Below are 16795 nucleotides of genomic sequence, written 5' to 3' on the forward strand. Positions count from 1 at the left end.
CCATCTGGAGCGGATCTAACGAGAATAAAAATGACGGCGTGGCCATTTTAATAAACAACCCGCACATCTTGGTGAAGGGGAGCACCGTGGTGAGAGAGGGACGAGCACTTTTAGCAAATCTGACTTTTAACGGACAGGATTTTAACCTCTTAAATATTTATGGTTTTAATGACAAACATGACAGGTTTGACTTTTTAGAGGAACTGCAGCCCCACATGCTGGGAAGAAAACCTTTTATTATGGGGGGGGATTTTAATTGTGTTTTAAATAGAAAAGACAGAAAAGGAGCAGGACAAGATTTTAAGGTAGACAAGACATCGCTTTTATTACAGAGAATCGTAATAAATTTTTAAGGAGTCACCCCGGTCCTGCTCAACCTTTTAGCATGGAGTCTGGTTTTAACATCCTTGTTCTTATCTTCTTTTAGTTGTAAATGATGTGATAAATTGTATTTTAGTTCTTGAAAAGATAATTTCTGTATAAATGTGAAATGCCATGTAAACTGTCCAAAGTGCCAATAAATTTTTTTCGAAAGAAAAAAAATCTGTTCTTATCAGTTTAATATCTGATACGTCCCCTACCCGGGGACCATATATTAAATTGATTTTTGGAGCAGGGAGATGGAATAGGGGCTTGCTCCGTCCACTCCACGCATCGACCTGGTATTGCAGTACCTCCAGGAACGGTGCACCCCCTCAACTGTTACATGTAGAAGTGATATCATGATGCTAATGAGTCTGTATGATTAACTTTATTTTATATGTGTATCTGGAGGCCTGGCAGTAACATTAAGATAATTGATCTGGCTGCCTTCAGGTGGCAGCTCAGCCTGCTGTATGCAGCATACCGATGGAAAGTTCAGTGAAAGGAAGAAAAGTGCAGGGAGAACCGTTATCACCGTATGGCACTCAGACCCTCCCCCTTGTTCTCTCAGCTGGTTACCACAACAAAGCTTGGTATGAATGCTAAGGCTAGTTAGCATAGCCGATGATACACAGCTTTCCTGTAATGGAGCCAGCAGCACGTTGGGCAGCGAGATAAGGTTTCTTTTACTGCTCTCTAATTAGCAGTAATTTCAGCTGTTTTCGGATCACCTGGGCCGATGTTTAGGTCTGATCCGCTGAGCGAATGCGTCTCCCTGTTCTTACCTTCACATAGAAAGTTCTCCTGGATCGGTTCTGCTGCTTTTGGTGTCTCTGCTCTGTCTTGTCAAACCTCCACTTGGTCCAGGGGCCGCCGGTACCGAGCCAGGTTCTGTTTCAGCCAATCAGATGAACGGACCCCCCTCTGGGGTAACTGGTATCATACTGAATGGAGTATGTAAGTCAGCATACCCCACATGCTACTGACAGCATTAAAGCTAAGTAGATCACAGCGAGCATGCTAACGCCCTAAATGGGCTGGCACAGATGCGCCATCTTGAAAACATACGCGTATATTTAGGATATGATCCATATTGTCTTGGTAAGAAAGACTCGTCGTCCCAGGTAGCAGGTGATGATAACATTGAATTATAGTCAGAATGGTTGATTTTTGATTGCGGTTGACAACCAATGGTGGATCAATCATCCAGTTGGAGCCAAGGAACCAACGTTGAGCAGATTCATCGAATCAAAGTTGTTTTGTGGTTGAACTCTGACTGAAATGCCAACGTCTCATCCAGGGTTTTCCAGCAGGTCCTGCAGGCACACTGCCCTGCAGGTTTTAGGCATTCTCCTAATTCAGCACATGACTTTCATTGATGGCTGATTAACAGGTTTTGCTGATTTGCAAACATCATGCAGGTGAGTCTGACTTGAGGACCAGGGTTGGGAAAAGCCGATAATCCATTCTGAATCAAAGTACGCCGTCTGCCCTCGTCTCCCCCTCAGGTTCTGCTACTGAAAGGTTTATAATCTAAAAAGATTATTTTAATCAGCCGAACAGTCCAGGTTCTGATCTGAACAGAACCCTGGCGAACCGGCGATGCTCCTGCACATTGTTTACAGGAGGAATGACTAATATTGTACAGTTGGGATTATTTTGTATTAGAAATTAAAAATGTGGAAAGTATGGTTCATAATGTAAAATTACCTGGTTGAGCTGATTAATATTTTCTCTCCATCTTCATGTCATTATAATAAACCAACCTTCATTGGAGCGCAAGAAGTTTTATTTTTTTAAAGCTGGAAGTGAAAAAAAATTTCAGTCCAAAAATGAAATCTTTACAGATTTTTTTTTATCTCAAATTTAAGCTGAAAACCTGGACAAAAAGTAGAAAGTTAGATAAAAATAGAGATAAACTTGAATATATTAAATAGTTTTTGTCTCATTTTTCTGTCACATTTAAATAAAATTGTCTTGTAAATTATTCATATCCTTCAGGTTAATCAGATTAGAGGTATTAGTCAAAGCGTTCTCATCAGGCTGCCTCTTTTCCATCACCCTAATCTGCAGCAAGATGAGGAAACCAGCCCGTTTTATCTGCAGGTGAGTTTAGTTTGGCGTTGCCATGGCGATACCTGAAGCTGAAGTCAGAGAGCCTCCTCAGGTTTACGGTTTTCAGCAGCAAAACTCAGGAAGAGGAGGCAGAACATCTGGACCAGAACCGGACCAGAACATCAGGTTCTGTTTGCTCCGTTACGTTCAGGGAGGAGAAATTAGATTATTATACATACATGAATGCAAATCAAGATATATGTGCATCAAAAACACGTGTGAATCTGTTTTTTTGTGAATTATGTTTTAGCTCCGTAGGTTCTGCTCCGACATCGATCAGGGGAAACGGACCGGCCCGGTTCTGCTATAAATACTCCCAGACCGTCCTTCAGCAGTCCTCCTCCGCCTCTTCATCGTTGAGCAGCTATTTCTGTCCAGCGGTGTCGGGTTTGTCTGGTATCACAGAACCTGGCACCTTCTGGACCGGAGCCACAAAGTGAAGACCCTGGAGGAGGAGCGGTGAGGACGGGATGTGGTTCCTGCAGGTTCTGTTCGGTCAAATTCCTCAGATTTTAATCCATTTTTCTGCCACTTCTTTTCTAAAAGAATGGCAGAAAATATTTTTCAGTTTTTTCTTTCAACCGTCCGGTCTGTGGGTTGGATGACGAGGGCCAGGAGAATAAAACACGAATCCAGTATGAACAGAAGAAAGACTAATTAACTCCAAACAGCTCCGATGAGGCGGAGCTCCGATGAGGCGGGGCTCCGATGAGGCGGAGCTCCGATGAGGCGGAGCTCCGATGAGGCGGAGCTCCGATGAGGCGGAGCTCCGATGAGGCGGAGCTCCGATGAGGCGGAGCTCCGATGAGGCGGAGCTCCGATGAGGCGGAGCTCCGATGAGGCGGAGCTCCGATGAGGCGGAGCTCTGACCATTGGCTTGGTTAGTTTCATCAGCCGAGAAGCTAAAGCTCAACGTTCACCACGTTTTTATTCTGGAGCCTGACCCGGAGACCGTACAGCTTCCCTGAACTCAAAGTCCGAATAAAGAGAAGCTGTAGAACAAGATGGCCGCCCTGGTGATGACGTCACTATGGAAACCGAGTGTGGTACCGGAGGGTCCAAAAGGAGCAGACAGGGCCCGGTTGTTTGGTTCAGGATTAATAATTTAATGAGGTTACAGATATGCTGCAGTTTCGCACCAACAGAACCAACATCCGGATCAGAACCAACTGATCAGTTGCTGCATTTCTGCTCTGAAACACTGAAAGATGTTCAACCAGTTACAGAACCAGAACCTGAAACTAGACTGGACCTGAACCAAGCTGCTTCTGATGCTGCAGCTCATCCATGAGTCGGCTCGGTTCTGGTTCTGAAGGGGAGAACGGCCCAGAGTCAGAGCTGCTACCACACACACAAACACAAACTCCAGGACTCTTTCAAAATAAAAGCTCAACCTGCTAGTCTCCATTGAGCTGCCAGCTGATTGGCTGCAGACGCCTCCATGTTCGGCAGTAGGCAGAGCTCCGGTGGAGGTGTGTGTGTGTGTGTGTGTGTGTGTGTGTGTGTGTGTGTTAGGAGGGCTTGCTGTAGTCCTCCACCCCGGTGATGGTGGCCTTGCAGAAGAAGCAATCCTTGTTGTTCATCAGATGCTGATTGATGCAGGCTCTGCACACAGAACACAGCAGAATTAGAACCAGAACCAGAGGAACCAGAACCAGAGGAACCAGAACCAGAGGAACCCAAAAAGGTTGAAAGTGAGGATATAATTAATGGTTATTGGCAGATTTAGTTCACACGACTATCGAGTCTAAAAAAGATCAAATCTAATTTTGACCTTTAGTTAAATCTACTAAATAATAATTCTGAGTGGTTCTGAGTGGTTGTGGGTTCTGAGTGGTTCTGAGTGGTTGTGGGTTCTGAGTGGTTCTGAGTGGTTGTGGGTTCTGAGTGGTTCTGAGTGGTTGTGGGTTCTGAGTGGTTCTGAGTGGTTCTGTGGACTCACTTGCAGGACTTGTGTGTGCAGGGCCTGAAGACGGCGGAGATGGAGTGGGCGTAGCAGATGGGGCAGAGATCTTCCTCGCTGGTCGGCTGAAACAAACAGAGGCAGAACTTTGAGTGACTCCAGAACCAGAACCGGACCCGGATCCTGCTGCAGTCACATGACACCAGTAGGGTCCCTTTCTGTTAAAGGCGTTTTCCTCTCCTGTCGCCCCCTGCTGGTCCAGGGCTGAATGACTGACAGCTGGGATCAATAGGATTGATCGGTTGATCGATTGAAATGATCTCGAGGCGTTATGAAACAGATCTATAGAAATAAACAGAAAAACAGAACAGTTCTGATTGATCCTGGTCCGGTTCAGTCCGGTTCTTCTGCTGGTGAAGTCTTCGCTCCTCAGGGCGGTTCTGATCCGTTATAAACTGGAGATCTGCTTCTTCCTGCCAGGACGACCAGAACCTCCTGGCTCGGATCTCTGTGGAACAGAACCCTGAACCGGTTTCTGCTGGAGTCTCAGAGTGGTGCTGGTTCTGCTTGGTCCGGTTCTGCAGGAAGCTGCTTACAGCCTAAAGGTCATGGTAAGGTCGCAGAGTGCTGCAGGAAGCGCAGCGGAGCGCTGACCTTTCCGTCAGACCCGGCGGGTTCCAGAGTCTCGCGTTGTTCGACCCGAAATGAGCAGAACTCCTGCTGGGAAACGGATCCGGTTATGGAAGTAATCCAGTTCGCATGAAGAGGAGCGGCGTGGGCCGGGTCAGGTCCCGGTCAGGTCCCGGTCAGGTCCAGGTCGGGTCCAGGTCGGGTTGGGTTGGGTTGGGTAAGGTCCCGGTCAGGTCCAGGTCGGGTCGGGTCCAGGTCGGGTCCAGGTCGGGTTGGGTTGGGTAAGGTCCCGGTCAGGTCCAGGTCGGGTCGGGTCCAGGTCGGGTTGGGTTGGGTCGGGTCGGGTCGGGTCCCGGTCAGGTCCAGGTCGGGTCAGGTCCAGGTCGGGTCGGACCGAAACCAAGCGGATCCCTTCCTGGTCACCGAACGCAGCATATATCGGCCATCTCCAGGGGGCGCTGTTCCTTCAGAGAGAGTGAGTCTTTGAGCAGAAAACAGGAAGGCTGAGCAGTTTTAACCTCTGACCTCCCAGATCCCAGGCCTTCAAAATAAAACCTGCAAACTTTTCATATTCAAACTGATTAGATTTTATTTTCCAAATATTTACAAATAAGAACTATTTTCAAAATGATTTTAATCATCCTTTCTGGGTTTCGAAAATGTTTCCTTAATGAGAATACAGTTAAAATGTTAGTGGAATCAAGATTTCACCAGAAATTGAGAAAAAGTCATTAATGGGAGAAAACCTTCAGTTTGGAGGATCCGTTGTTTTAAAGTCCAGCTACCGATAAAACTTTGATGTCTTAAAAGATGAAGTATTTCACAAGATTTAATGTTATTTTTCATGTTGAGTTCTCATAAAATTATTACTTCATCCTCCTAATATTACCACTTTATTCTGGGTATATTATGAAAATATTCTCGTAATTAAAATAAACATCGTAGTCTGGCCCCAATACTTTGTTGTAGAGTTGACCTGAAGTCAGAGTCCGAATGAATAGAAGCTGTAAAAAATGATTGTCAAACAAGATGGCCGCCCTAACCCTGGTGAAAAAATCCCAGATTTTCAAAAAAAATTAAATCCTAAAAAAAAAAAAAAAAAAAAAAAAAACAAACTGTTAGTTCATCCTCCTGGACGAACAGATTCTGACCATCCTGGAAGAATCTGGGCCTGGGAAAGTCGGCAGAGTTAACGAAGGGTCTGGAATTTAAACATGGCGGCTGATGGTTCACCATGCTAACCATGCTAATTATGCTAACAGCTAACATCAACGCTAAAAGCAGGAAGGCTGGATAAATATTCCTGTTGTTTCAGTTCCTGAAGCGACTTCATGAAGAACAGAGATCAGAACCAGACTGCAGGTTCTGGTTCTGATCGGTGCCTCAAAGAGCAGCCAAACCCTCCAGAACTCCATCAGAATCCAGAAAAAGCTGCTTCACCGCTGGGCCGTGATGGGGCAGGAGACTGGAACCGGACCAGAACCAGCCAGGATACCGGACTGGAACCGGACCAGAACCAGTTCCAGACCCTCAGGTTCTGTTAAAGGTCAAGCAGACACTCTGCAGGGCTGTGGAGCTGCTGGTTCTGCTGTCCTGGTGACACCAAGCAAACACAGAACTGTGTGTGTGTGTGTGTGTGTGTGTGTGTGTGTGTGTGTGTGTGTGTGTGTGTGTGTGTGTGTGTGTGTGTGTGTGTGTGTGTGTGTGTGTGTGGAGGGGGATGTGGATATTTTCATGATCCTGTTTACCTTCATTAATTCTCTGATTCACAGAGCGACTTTGAGCAGCTGATGACATCATGAATATGCTAATTAGGAGTGATGTCACTTACAGATTAGGATAATGAGAGATGAACTATGAACATGAACTGATTCAGTTGAATTGATAAAAACTAAACTAAGACCTAGACCCAGAAGAATTAACATCCAGAACAAGAGGTGACTTCTAGGAAGTGACCTCAGGACAGGAAGTGACCTCAGGACAGGAAGTGACCTCAGGACAGGAAGTGACCGTACCGCTGTGGAGGCAGCGGCCTGCTTGGACTCCTCGGTGAGGAACTCCAGCATCTCCTCCACCTTCTGCTTCTCCTCCAGGCTGATGTAGTCGGTGTCTATTGGCAGAAAACAGAGTCAGGTTGAGCAGAAACGGATCTCACCAAGCAGAACCAGAACCTTCAGAACCTCTGGTGGTTCTGATGGGTCACAGCCTCAGATACCAGTGAATTTATTGTTTCTGCTTCTGGATTAACTAAAGGTCAGAAGAAAACCTGCTGAAGCAGCAAAACCGGACCTCTGCAGCCCGGTAGTGGTTCTGGTCGGGCCTAAGGACCCACGGAGCCGGACGGAGGCTAATGGCCCACTTTACGGCCACAACGGGATCACAGGAGCCGGACCAGACAGCAAGGTCACCATGAGGTCCAGAAGTTTCATGGCTCAGTTCGGTTCTGATGGGATCCCTGCCGCCCCAGGCTGTAGAACCCAGACCAGAACTGACCCGATTCTTCTCAGATTAGACATCAGGACCGCTGGACCACAAAAGGTCTTTAAACCTTGAAAGTTCTTTCCAGTTACTCTAAGTTCAGGGCCCGGTTCTTGTTTTAGTCTCCTCTCTGTGGACCCTACAGGCAGAACCAGGTTCTCTTGTTCTACAGAACCACAGAGAACCGAGCCAGGAGATTCTGGTCATGAAGAAGCAGATCTCCGGATCAAACACTTAAAAACAACACCCAGATGTTTCTTGGTGTCTGGAAAATGAGCCGTTTCAAAAACCTCTGGCATATCGCCAATCAGCAGACACTGCGTCGTTGCCTGGCAACCCCAGGGAAGCCCAGCTCGTTACCTGGCAACCAGAGTGAAACCCCAGTTTCTCGATGTCTCACCATCCAGAAACCACTTCCTGCATTCTTGTTGGTTCTCCAGGAGGCTCCACTAATGCTTTTCAAAGATGTACGGTTGTATAATTGCATGTGTTTACAGCCATTTTCAGGTGCGAGTGTAAACATTGAGTTGGGGGCGTGGCCAGCAGCAGCTTATTTGGATTTAAAGTGACAGGGGCCCTAAAACAGCTCAACATGAATTGAACAGAATAAAATCTGATTATCCAAGAAAAATGTAATCAACATGTTTTGTATAGACCGTAGATGGACCTAACATATTAATGGAAGAATAACAGGTCAGCTGCGCCTGGAGAACCGGACCGGGTCAGAACTTTGGTTTAATCCCAGCAGAAAGGAGAGAAGTTCCCCTCTTCATGAGAGCCTTCCTCCTCCTCCACCTCCTCCACCCAGTTGATGGTGTTCGATCCGTGTCTCCATTTCCTCCATCAGAGGCTCGTGTTTCTGCGGTGAGCTGACAGCGCCTCATCTGAGCCCTGATAGTGCAGAGCTGGCCGGCTGCCAGGCTGATGTTCTGAGGGAACTGATTCCCGCTCTGTGACGGGATGCAGGCAGAACCCAGGGAGCTGGTTCTGCAGGTTCTAACGGTCCTGAACAGAACCAAGATGTTCTCCACCTGCAGGAGCATTGTTTGGTCCATGTGGCCCAGCGCCGTCTGACAGCCGGCTCGTCTGACTTCCACATGATGCTCCTGAGGGTGGTCATGGAAACTGCTGGTGTTTCCATGGCAACGGAGGAGGATGCTGTGGCAACTAGAACCCCCCTCCCCTCCCATCTGGCAACAGTAAACACCACAGAACCACTGAGAACGGTTCTGTCCAGGTCCAGAAAGACACGCCCACTCTCAGATTTCACCTCATTATCAATTCATGTATTGGTACAATTTATCAGTCCATCAAGATAATCAATTAATCGTGATTAATCGATTACTGAAATAATCAACCATCGGGTGGCTGTTTTCCCACCTGGTGGTCTGGTAAACTCATTTGGATTGGAGACCAGAATTGCAACATTTGTCCCATTATCAGCTGTTGCTAGGTAACAGCGGAGCTCTGCTGGGGTTGCTAGGTAACAGCACATAGCCTGGTGATTTGTGACGTTACATTGCAGAGGGTTTTGAAACGCCTCGGTTTCTAGACACCAAAAAAACATCTGGGTGGTTTTTCTGTTTTCAGAAGCAAATGAGACCCCAAGAACAAAAACGTTCAAAATGAAAAGTTTGCACAAAAACCTCTGAAGACACTGAGAGCAACTTCCTTCTTCACCGAATGGAAACTAAACGGCGGCGTCAGATTTTAGTGGTTGGAGGATTTCTCTTTAAAGACCAGGAGCCATTTCTGCTGCTAGCGCTAGGCTAGCATGATAGCCTTGTTTGTATTTACCCAAAATGCCCTGCACTGTAGTTCACTTCCTGCTTTTGGAGCGGTCTCTGGTCTGCTTGGCATTCACATTCAAACCCATCAGAGTTCACTTCAACCAAACCCAGACTGAGGTTTGGAGGACCAGAGGTCAGAGGTCGATCAGCAGTCACATCTCTCAACCGAACCGAGGCTGCAACTAACGATTATTTCAGTTACTGATTATTGTATTGATTAGTCCAACAATCAATCAGATAAATTCTAAAGATTTTTCATTTAACCACTTAAACCTTTTTATACAATGTTAGAAAAACATTAAAAAATACAAATGAAATAATTAAATTCCTCTTTAAAATAAAACCAAACTTTTATTGTCTAAAAGGCAATAACAGCATTCCTTTAGTGAATTTTAACTGGGTGAAACTAAAACTGCCACTTTCAGAGCAGAGCAGATTTACAGACAGTGAGTCTTTTAAAGTGTTTATTATGTGTTAGTACAGTTTTGGCTTAATTATTGCTATGAACATGTTTTTCCAGCCTTTTTTTGAGTCCTGCATACTCCAGATTAATCAATCACTAAACTTATTGACAATTATTTCAATATTTGATTAATAATTTCTGCCCTAAAACAAGCTGGATTAAAGTGGACTAAACGGCTACAAGTCGACCTGAGAGCACAGAAGCTGAAGGAAGATGAAGTTCTGGTGGAACCATGGACTGATTCAGAACCGGCCCAGTTCCAGCAGAGTGTCGGTGAACTCACATGCATGCAGGGAGAAGTGTTTCCTCTCTGAGGCGCTCCCAGCAGCCAGAGGAGCCGGCGGCACCGCAGAGGGACCCGGAGGCCCGGCTGCGGGCCGGCCGGCGGCTGTGGGCCCGGCGGACTCTGCTGGTTCCCCCAGGAGGTGCTGGATGGAGTGGAGCTGGAAGCAGGGGTCTGAGAGGAGGACGGAGGCAGCTCTGGACGTTCTGCAGAGAGGAGCACGAAAACGTTTGATACCAGCAGAAATCCCACTCCACACTGAACAGGTCCGACTTTTCTAACCAGTTTTCCAGAAAACACGCAACACGAGTCAGAACCAGTCAGAACCAGTCAGGAGGAGGATTCTTATCCATGGACCTCATGTCTGCACTGCAAAAACTCAAAATCTTACTGAGTATTTTGGTCTAGTTTAAATAAGTTAGTACATTTGAAATAAGACCAAACTAAGAACTAGCTATCTACTATGTGCTCTAGCCGACAATCCAACATGGCCGCCTTGTTGATTTTTAAAGTCCTAGATTACAGAGTTCCTAATCCATCTTCATTGGATTAGACTGTTTTGTTTACTTATTTTCAAGCTATTTTCCAGATCCAGTGTTAAAGATTCTTAAGAAATTAACGTCTTTGAGAGGACGTTATTCATCGACATAAATATGTCGTTATTATGATATTAGTTGCAAATAATCACAAAATGACAATATTATGATTTATTGCAATAATTTCTGGGTCAGTTTATCGTCCGGTGAAGTCCGTTCCGGTGACAGGCCCGGTTCTGATTGAAGGGTCGGTTTGGGTTCGTCAGCAGGTGGAGAGATCTGAGGAAGACGATTCCTCTTCATCTCCATCTGAACCTTCCTCAGCTCACAGCCCCACTGCGCTCAGCTCCGTTTGCAGCTTTGCTCTCATTAAGCCTGATTATTGTTGTTAAGACGCTGCACTGTGCATGAATATTAATCTCCACTGTGGGACTCTGGGGGCCTCCGCAGCTCTGAGCTTCTCTGGAAACCTTCAGTTCAGCTCCTTCACAATAAAAGCTGAAAGTCAAGGAGGAGCTTCAGTGGACAACAGGAGCTGATGATGATGATGATGATGATGATGATGATGATGATGATGATAGCTGTGTTGAAGCTGTGCAGCTCTTACTGTCTCATCTGGAGCTGCAGAAGCTCCTCAGTCACCTTCAAATTAAAAGCCTTTTCTTATAAAACCAGCAGATTTAAGAGAAATTAAATTTTCTGCACCTTTAATTTCAGATTTTCCACTGGCCATCAGGACTCATGACAGACTGAGCAGCAGCTCTATGAGCGACACCTCCTGTCCTACAGGTGAGAGGCGCTGGAGCTGTAAACGGCCCTGCAGGTCCAGGTGTCACCGTCAGGTCATGTGACTGACTGTAGTTCACCTCCATCAACGCTAAACAAACCAGAAGGTCTGAGCGCCACAGTTCCCAGCCTGGAGAACAAAACCCAGTTACAAACAGCTCAGCATGAAGTCCAGCTAACGGCTGGGAATAGTTCTGAAAACACGGAGAAGAACCGGATCAGAACCGGCCAGGAGGATGACGAGCTGCAGGTTGGCTCACAGCAGCAGGTGCATCACAGGAACTGTTTGCAGAAGACTCAGATTTCAGCTGAATGAATAAAAAGCAGAAAGATGAGCTGCTGCTGACTGGAAAACATCAGGACGTGTTTCACCCGGACAACTACAGGATCCAACAAAGACTAGAATCAGAACCAGCTCTTTGGGCAGAGATCAGTCAGAAAAACCAGGTGGCGACAGAGACTGGAGCTTCAGTGGAAGGCAGCTGGACCTCTGAGACGTTTATCCAAAACAAATCTGGACACGGCTGGACGTCAGTCAGAACCTCCACAGTAACACGGTTCCTACAGCCACTAATGGCTGCCTTGATTCATAATACCTGGAACATTGTTCAACAATAATCAGCAATATGTGATGTGTATTGATGCATTTGACAATTTGACTAATAGGGCAGTTGGGGTCACTAATAGGGCAGTTGGGGTCACTAATAGGGCAGTTGGGGTCACTAATAGGGCAGTTGGGGTCACTAATAGGGCAGTTAATGTAAATGGGTCGGTGGTTCTGGAGGCGATGAGCTGGTTGTTCCATCGGTGTGGGCAGCTGCTCTTTAGTTCCTCTAATCGTCTGGATGTTGCTCTCAGCGCTGAGCGCAGCGGTTCCTGTGGGACCCTGAGCTCCTCAGACCAACTAGAACTGGAAACCAAATTCACCAACCATATGGTCGGGTTTTGATCTGAACCGGTCCAACATGTTCTACTAATCAATCAATGCAGTCAGACCAACTCTCCTCATGCTAGCGTCTCTATATTTAAGCTAACAGCTGTCAGCCTGCTGGTGTTAGATTTGCAAATGTCTTCATGCGTTTAAATTGTTTTTATTTTTGGTTAAATTGTTTTAGAATGATGGAGATGAAATGATTTTACAGGACGGATGTTAAGCAGTGATGGTGGGACCTTAACAAATGGGATGCAAACATCGTCTCCTAAATGTTTCCTCTGCTTCCCAAGCTGCAGCTCTCATTTGCACGTCTCTGCAGCCAATCAGATTCGCTGTGAAATGCGCCTCACACGGCTCCTTCTGTGGCAGCATAAGCCATCAGAGAGGGTGAAAACAAAGTGAGAGCAGGAGGCAAACAGACAGCGAGCAGAGCAGGGAACGCAGAGAGGCGGAGGGGGTCCGGAGGGCTGGAGCAGCGGAGGAGAGGAGGAGCTGGAAAAGCACCACAAGAGGCAGACGCCGCTCACAAATGAGCAGCAAACAGACGGAGGCAGCAACGGCAAACACTCCGAGATCCGAGGATCCGGACCAGAACAGAACCGCTTCTGCAGGAACTTTAAGGTCTCTGAGCAGCAGCAGCACCGACACACATTAAATCAGCCGGGCGGACAGGAAGCTGCTGTAACTCAGCAGCGGCGCCGGCAGGACGGGACGACAGAGTATCGACTGGGACCTTCCAGCGGGTCAACTTCCTGGATCCTATCCGCGTTTCCAGCTGAGCGAGTCTGGAACCAGAACCTCCTGATTCTTCAGGCTGGACTGAGCCGATGTCTGGGTTCTGAGCTGGACCAGAGATCGGTGCAGCTTCATCAGGTCGAGAGTTTCCTGGTGAGCATGAGAGACGGGAAGCAGCCAGAGCAGGTCTGAACTTCTCAGAACGTCGACTGGAGATGAGATGAAGCCCCAAGCGGGAGCATGTGACCGGCTCTGACTCTGCTGCAGTTCGGTTTGCTGGAGGCATCATGCTGGCCGCCGTCCTGCAGGGGGCGCAGTGGCCTGTGGTGGTTCTGATGGTGTGTGTGCGGCTGAGTGCGGTTCGGGGCGCCGCCTGCCCGCCCCGGTGTCTCTGCACGGCGGACATCCTGAGCTGCCCGGCGGTGGATCTGGACCGGGTCCCCGCAGCGCTGCCGGCCTACGCCGCCACCCTGGACCTGAACCACAACCGGATCCAGCAGCTGGAGCCGGGCGCCTTCCAGGGGCTGCTGCAGCTGGAGGTGCTGCGGTTGGCCCATAACCAGCTGAGCGCCATCCGGCCCGGTGCCTTCAGGAACTCTTCCGGACGCCTGAGACACCTGGACCTGTCGTCCAATCAGCTGCTGGTCCTGAAGCAGAGCGACTTCCAGGAGCTGCCGGCACTGGAGGAGCTACTGCTGTTCAACAACCGGATCAAGCACGTAGAGAGCACCGCCCTGTCCGGACTGACCGGCCTCCGGAAGGCCTACCTCAGCCACAACCGCCTCACCAACTTCCCCTTCTTCAGCATCCGGACAGACGGTCACCGGCAGCTGACCCTGCTGGACCTGTCCTCCAACCGGCTGCCCAAGCTGCCGCTGGCGGACATCTCCGGCCTGCCGCCAGCCCTGCAGGAGGGGCTCTATCTGCACAACAACTCACTGGTGTGCGACTGCGCCATGTTCTCCCTGTTCCGACTGTGGGAGCAGAAAGGCTTCGCGTCGGTCCGGTTCTTCCGGCAGGAACACGTTTGCCTGGTCGCTGGAGTCCAGCGCAGCGGCATCAGCTTTTTCCTGCACCAGCGCTACTTCGAGTCCTGCAACATGACGGCGACGCCGCAGCAGGAGGCCAGTGTGTCTGTGAAGGCGGGGGCGCCGCTGCTGCTGCATTGCGTCACGTCTTTGTCCGGCCGCGGCGCCGTCTTCTTCTGGCTCACGCCGCAGCTGGAGTACGTGGCTCCGCCTGGGAACAACGGCTCCATCAGGATGTTTGCTAACGGCAGCCTGGCGATGGCGGCGCCCCAAGAGCAGGACTCTGGGATCTACGTGTGCGTGGCCCAGGTGCGGCGACTGAACGACTCCCGGGAGGTTAACGTGACGGTGCTGCCGCGGCCGGCCACTGATGCCACCGAGCCCTTCAACACGGGCTTCACCACCCTGCTGGGCTGCGTGGTCAGCCTGCTGCTGGTCCTGGTCTACCTGTACCTGACGCCCTGCCGCTGCCCGCCCTGGCCCAGGCCCCGCCCCCTGGCTGCCACCGCCCAGAGCCAAGGCAAGGAGGGCGGGGCGGGCAGCGCCCAGTCCTCCATCCTCACGCCGACGCCGCCGGCGTCCACCGAGGGCCCCGGCCGCAAGGTCAGTAGCAACAAGCATGTTGTGTTTCTGGAGCCAATCAGAGAGCAGCAGAACGGCCGGCTGGGGGCGGAGTCTCAGCAGCGCGCCGGGGAGACGGACTCTTACATGTCCGTCTTCTCCGACACGCCCATCATGTTGCCATAGCGACAGGACTCTCAGAGAGATGGCACAGCCCCTCACCACTTCCTCCCCAACACCCCTGCTCTCACCCCCAACAAGTGCAATTCTGACCCTGAATCCTGTTAGCTCAGGTCCGACCGCTGAGCCCAGAACCGGCGCACTGTGACGGGTCAGAACCGGCCGAGTCCAGACCAAAGACAGAGCATGAACCGCTGCGTCCCTTTAAGCACGGCCTGTCCCTTTAACTGCAGCAACGCCTTCCAGTACCAAACTGTTTTCTAGAGTTCTGTAGCTTCCTAGTTCTGTTCACCAGACCGACATGTAGGGCCCAATTAACCAGAACCATCCAGAGGTTCTGGTTCCCTCCTCCACTCTGCCTGGTTTCTGTTTCTATGTTCTCACTGCATCCTCTGCACCTCGTCTGTATCGCCTAATAAACCTCCAAACCCAACCTGCCTGGTTTCTGTGTGTGTGTGTGTGTGTGTGTGTGTGTGTGCGCGCACGCAGCCACATTCTGCATGTTCAGCCTGCAGCAGGTCTCTTCCTGCTCCCACACGATTCACAGGTTTCCTCTTCCACTCCGTCATTCTGCTCTGCTGCTGGTTCTGCAGCTTTAAATCCTCAGTAAACCCAGAGTGCCATTAGATGGAGATGCAAATTAATAATTAACCGACTACATATTTAAATAATGGCATTAAATCTACAAGAACTTAAAAACAAAGTAAATCAGATGAATTATTTACGATAAACTACTCATTGTCATTCTACATACTTGCAGGTTTCACTGACTCAAATTTAAGACTTTTTATTTTAAGACATATAAAATGTACAAACTTCATCAAGCAAACTAGCTTTAGCTAGCTAGCAGTGATAAGTTAGCAGCTAGGTAGCGTTTGCCTCAGTCGCCTTGAGTCTCTTAATGCAACACGCCGCCTCCAGCCTCAGCCTGAAGGTCTGGTCCTGCATGATGTTTTTGTCATTAGGACCAGTAGATTATCATTTTAAAGTTGTAGTGTTGCCATAGTTTATCAGACTTGTTCATCAGGTCTTATTGACTGGCCATCCAAAATCACTCCAGGGGCTGTAAATGGCCCCCGCGCCTCACTTTGAACACCCTTGCTGTAGATGACCTCAGTGGCGTTTCAGGTCAGGAACGCCTGCAGGATCCAAACTCCCACCGAAGCCATCAGAGGCTTCATGATGAGGAAACACCTCAGCGGCTCTCAGGTTACAGCCCGACCCCTGACCCCTGACCCCCAAGTGGGCCTTCATCTTCCTCCCGCCATGTTTATCCCAGCTGAGCCGCGGACAGCAGGAAGCTCTTAGTAAGACGGAGGAGAAGCGAGTGGTGATGAAATATTGACGAGACGTTTTGGCTGGGAGAGGCGTGGAAACATGGAGGTGGCGTTGCCATGGCGACTCGGCTTTAGCTGATGGCTCCTCAGAACCAAACGGAACCAGAACCTCTGGGTTCTACAGCCGGACCGGGTCACGATCCCACCGAGCCGCGGACAGGAAGCTACGCCAGCCCAGAAAGAGCTGGTACAGCTTCTGCATTGTCACGGCAACCGGCACGTCGACGTCCCCGTGTCCCAGCGGAGCGGATTGGTCGGGGCAGAAACTAACATCCTCCCCGTCTGGAAGCAGCCAGAGGTTAAAGGTCAGCGTTCAGAGGAGGACATTTGGATCGTCTGAATAAGAAAACAAACGAAGACAGAGCAGGGAGACGGTCTTCCCTGTCTTCGGGATGGTCCCGTCCCACCGTCTCCAGGTGGGACGGGACACGTCTGCGCTCCACTCTCCAACATCTGACCAGAACCAGAACCGGAACCATCCTGAGAGCCAGGAGGATCAGAACCCTGATCTGCTCTCACCGACTGAAACACGCAGCATCAAACATTGATGGCGACTCCAGATGGATTTACTTCAACTGAAGAGCCGCTCTAAATCATTCATCAGCTGCACACAGACACAACGCTCCACCAGAACCAGAACCAGGTTCACACGCTTCCAGAACTCTGCCAGAAC

At 49.2% G+C, this 16795-nt stretch overlaps 2 protein-coding genes and 1 pseudogene across 2 annotated transcripts in view; 2 read left to right on the forward strand and 1 right to left on the reverse strand.

The window, feature by feature from the left end:
- The first annotated feature begins 517 nt into the window (after nt 1-517).
- Nucleotides 518-696, forward strand: LOC148159817 (U2 spliceosomal RNA; annotated as a pseudogene).
- Nucleotides 697-3560: 2864 nt separating this feature from the next.
- The window catches only part of rnf123 (ring finger protein 123), a 48111-nt gene continuing 34876 nt past the window's right edge, over nt 3561-16795 (reverse strand). Inside the window, exons 37-40 of the mRNA XM_088005883.1 lie at nt 10026-10231; nt 7027-7121; nt 4421-4506; nt 3561-4083 (exon numbers count right to left, since the gene is read on the reverse strand). Of these exons, the coding sequence (XP_087862009.1) occupies nt 3990-4083; nt 4421-4506; nt 7027-7121; nt 10026-10231 (481 nt within the window). The 3' untranslated portion in view covers nt 3561-3989. The remainder of the gene's footprint in view (nt 4084-4420; nt 4507-7026; nt 7122-10025; nt 10232-16795) is intronic.
- On the forward strand, nt 12823-14801 carry amigo3 (adhesion molecule with Ig like domain 3). The gene has a single exon (XM_014975626.2). The coding sequence runs from the start codon at nt 13304-13306 to the stop codon at nt 14789-14791; it is 1488 nt and encodes a 495-aa protein (XP_014831112.2). The 5' UTR covers nt 12823-13303; the 3' UTR covers nt 14792-14801.

Source organism: Poecilia mexicana, unplaced genomic scaffold (genome assembly GCF_051168715.1).
Source record: "Poecilia mexicana isolate PSO_F unplaced genomic scaffold, ASM5116871v1 scaffold_5, whole genome shotgun sequence".
NCBI classification, from domain to species: Eukaryota; Metazoa; Chordata; class Actinopteri; order Cyprinodontiformes; family Poeciliidae; genus Poecilia; species Poecilia mexicana.

Bases quoted from the DNA above. Each gene is read 5' to 3' on its own strand.
- amigo3 (XM_014975626.2), top strand. From the start codon at position 13,304: ATGCTGGCCGCCGTCCTGCAGGGGGCGCAGTGGCCTGTGGTGGTTCTG.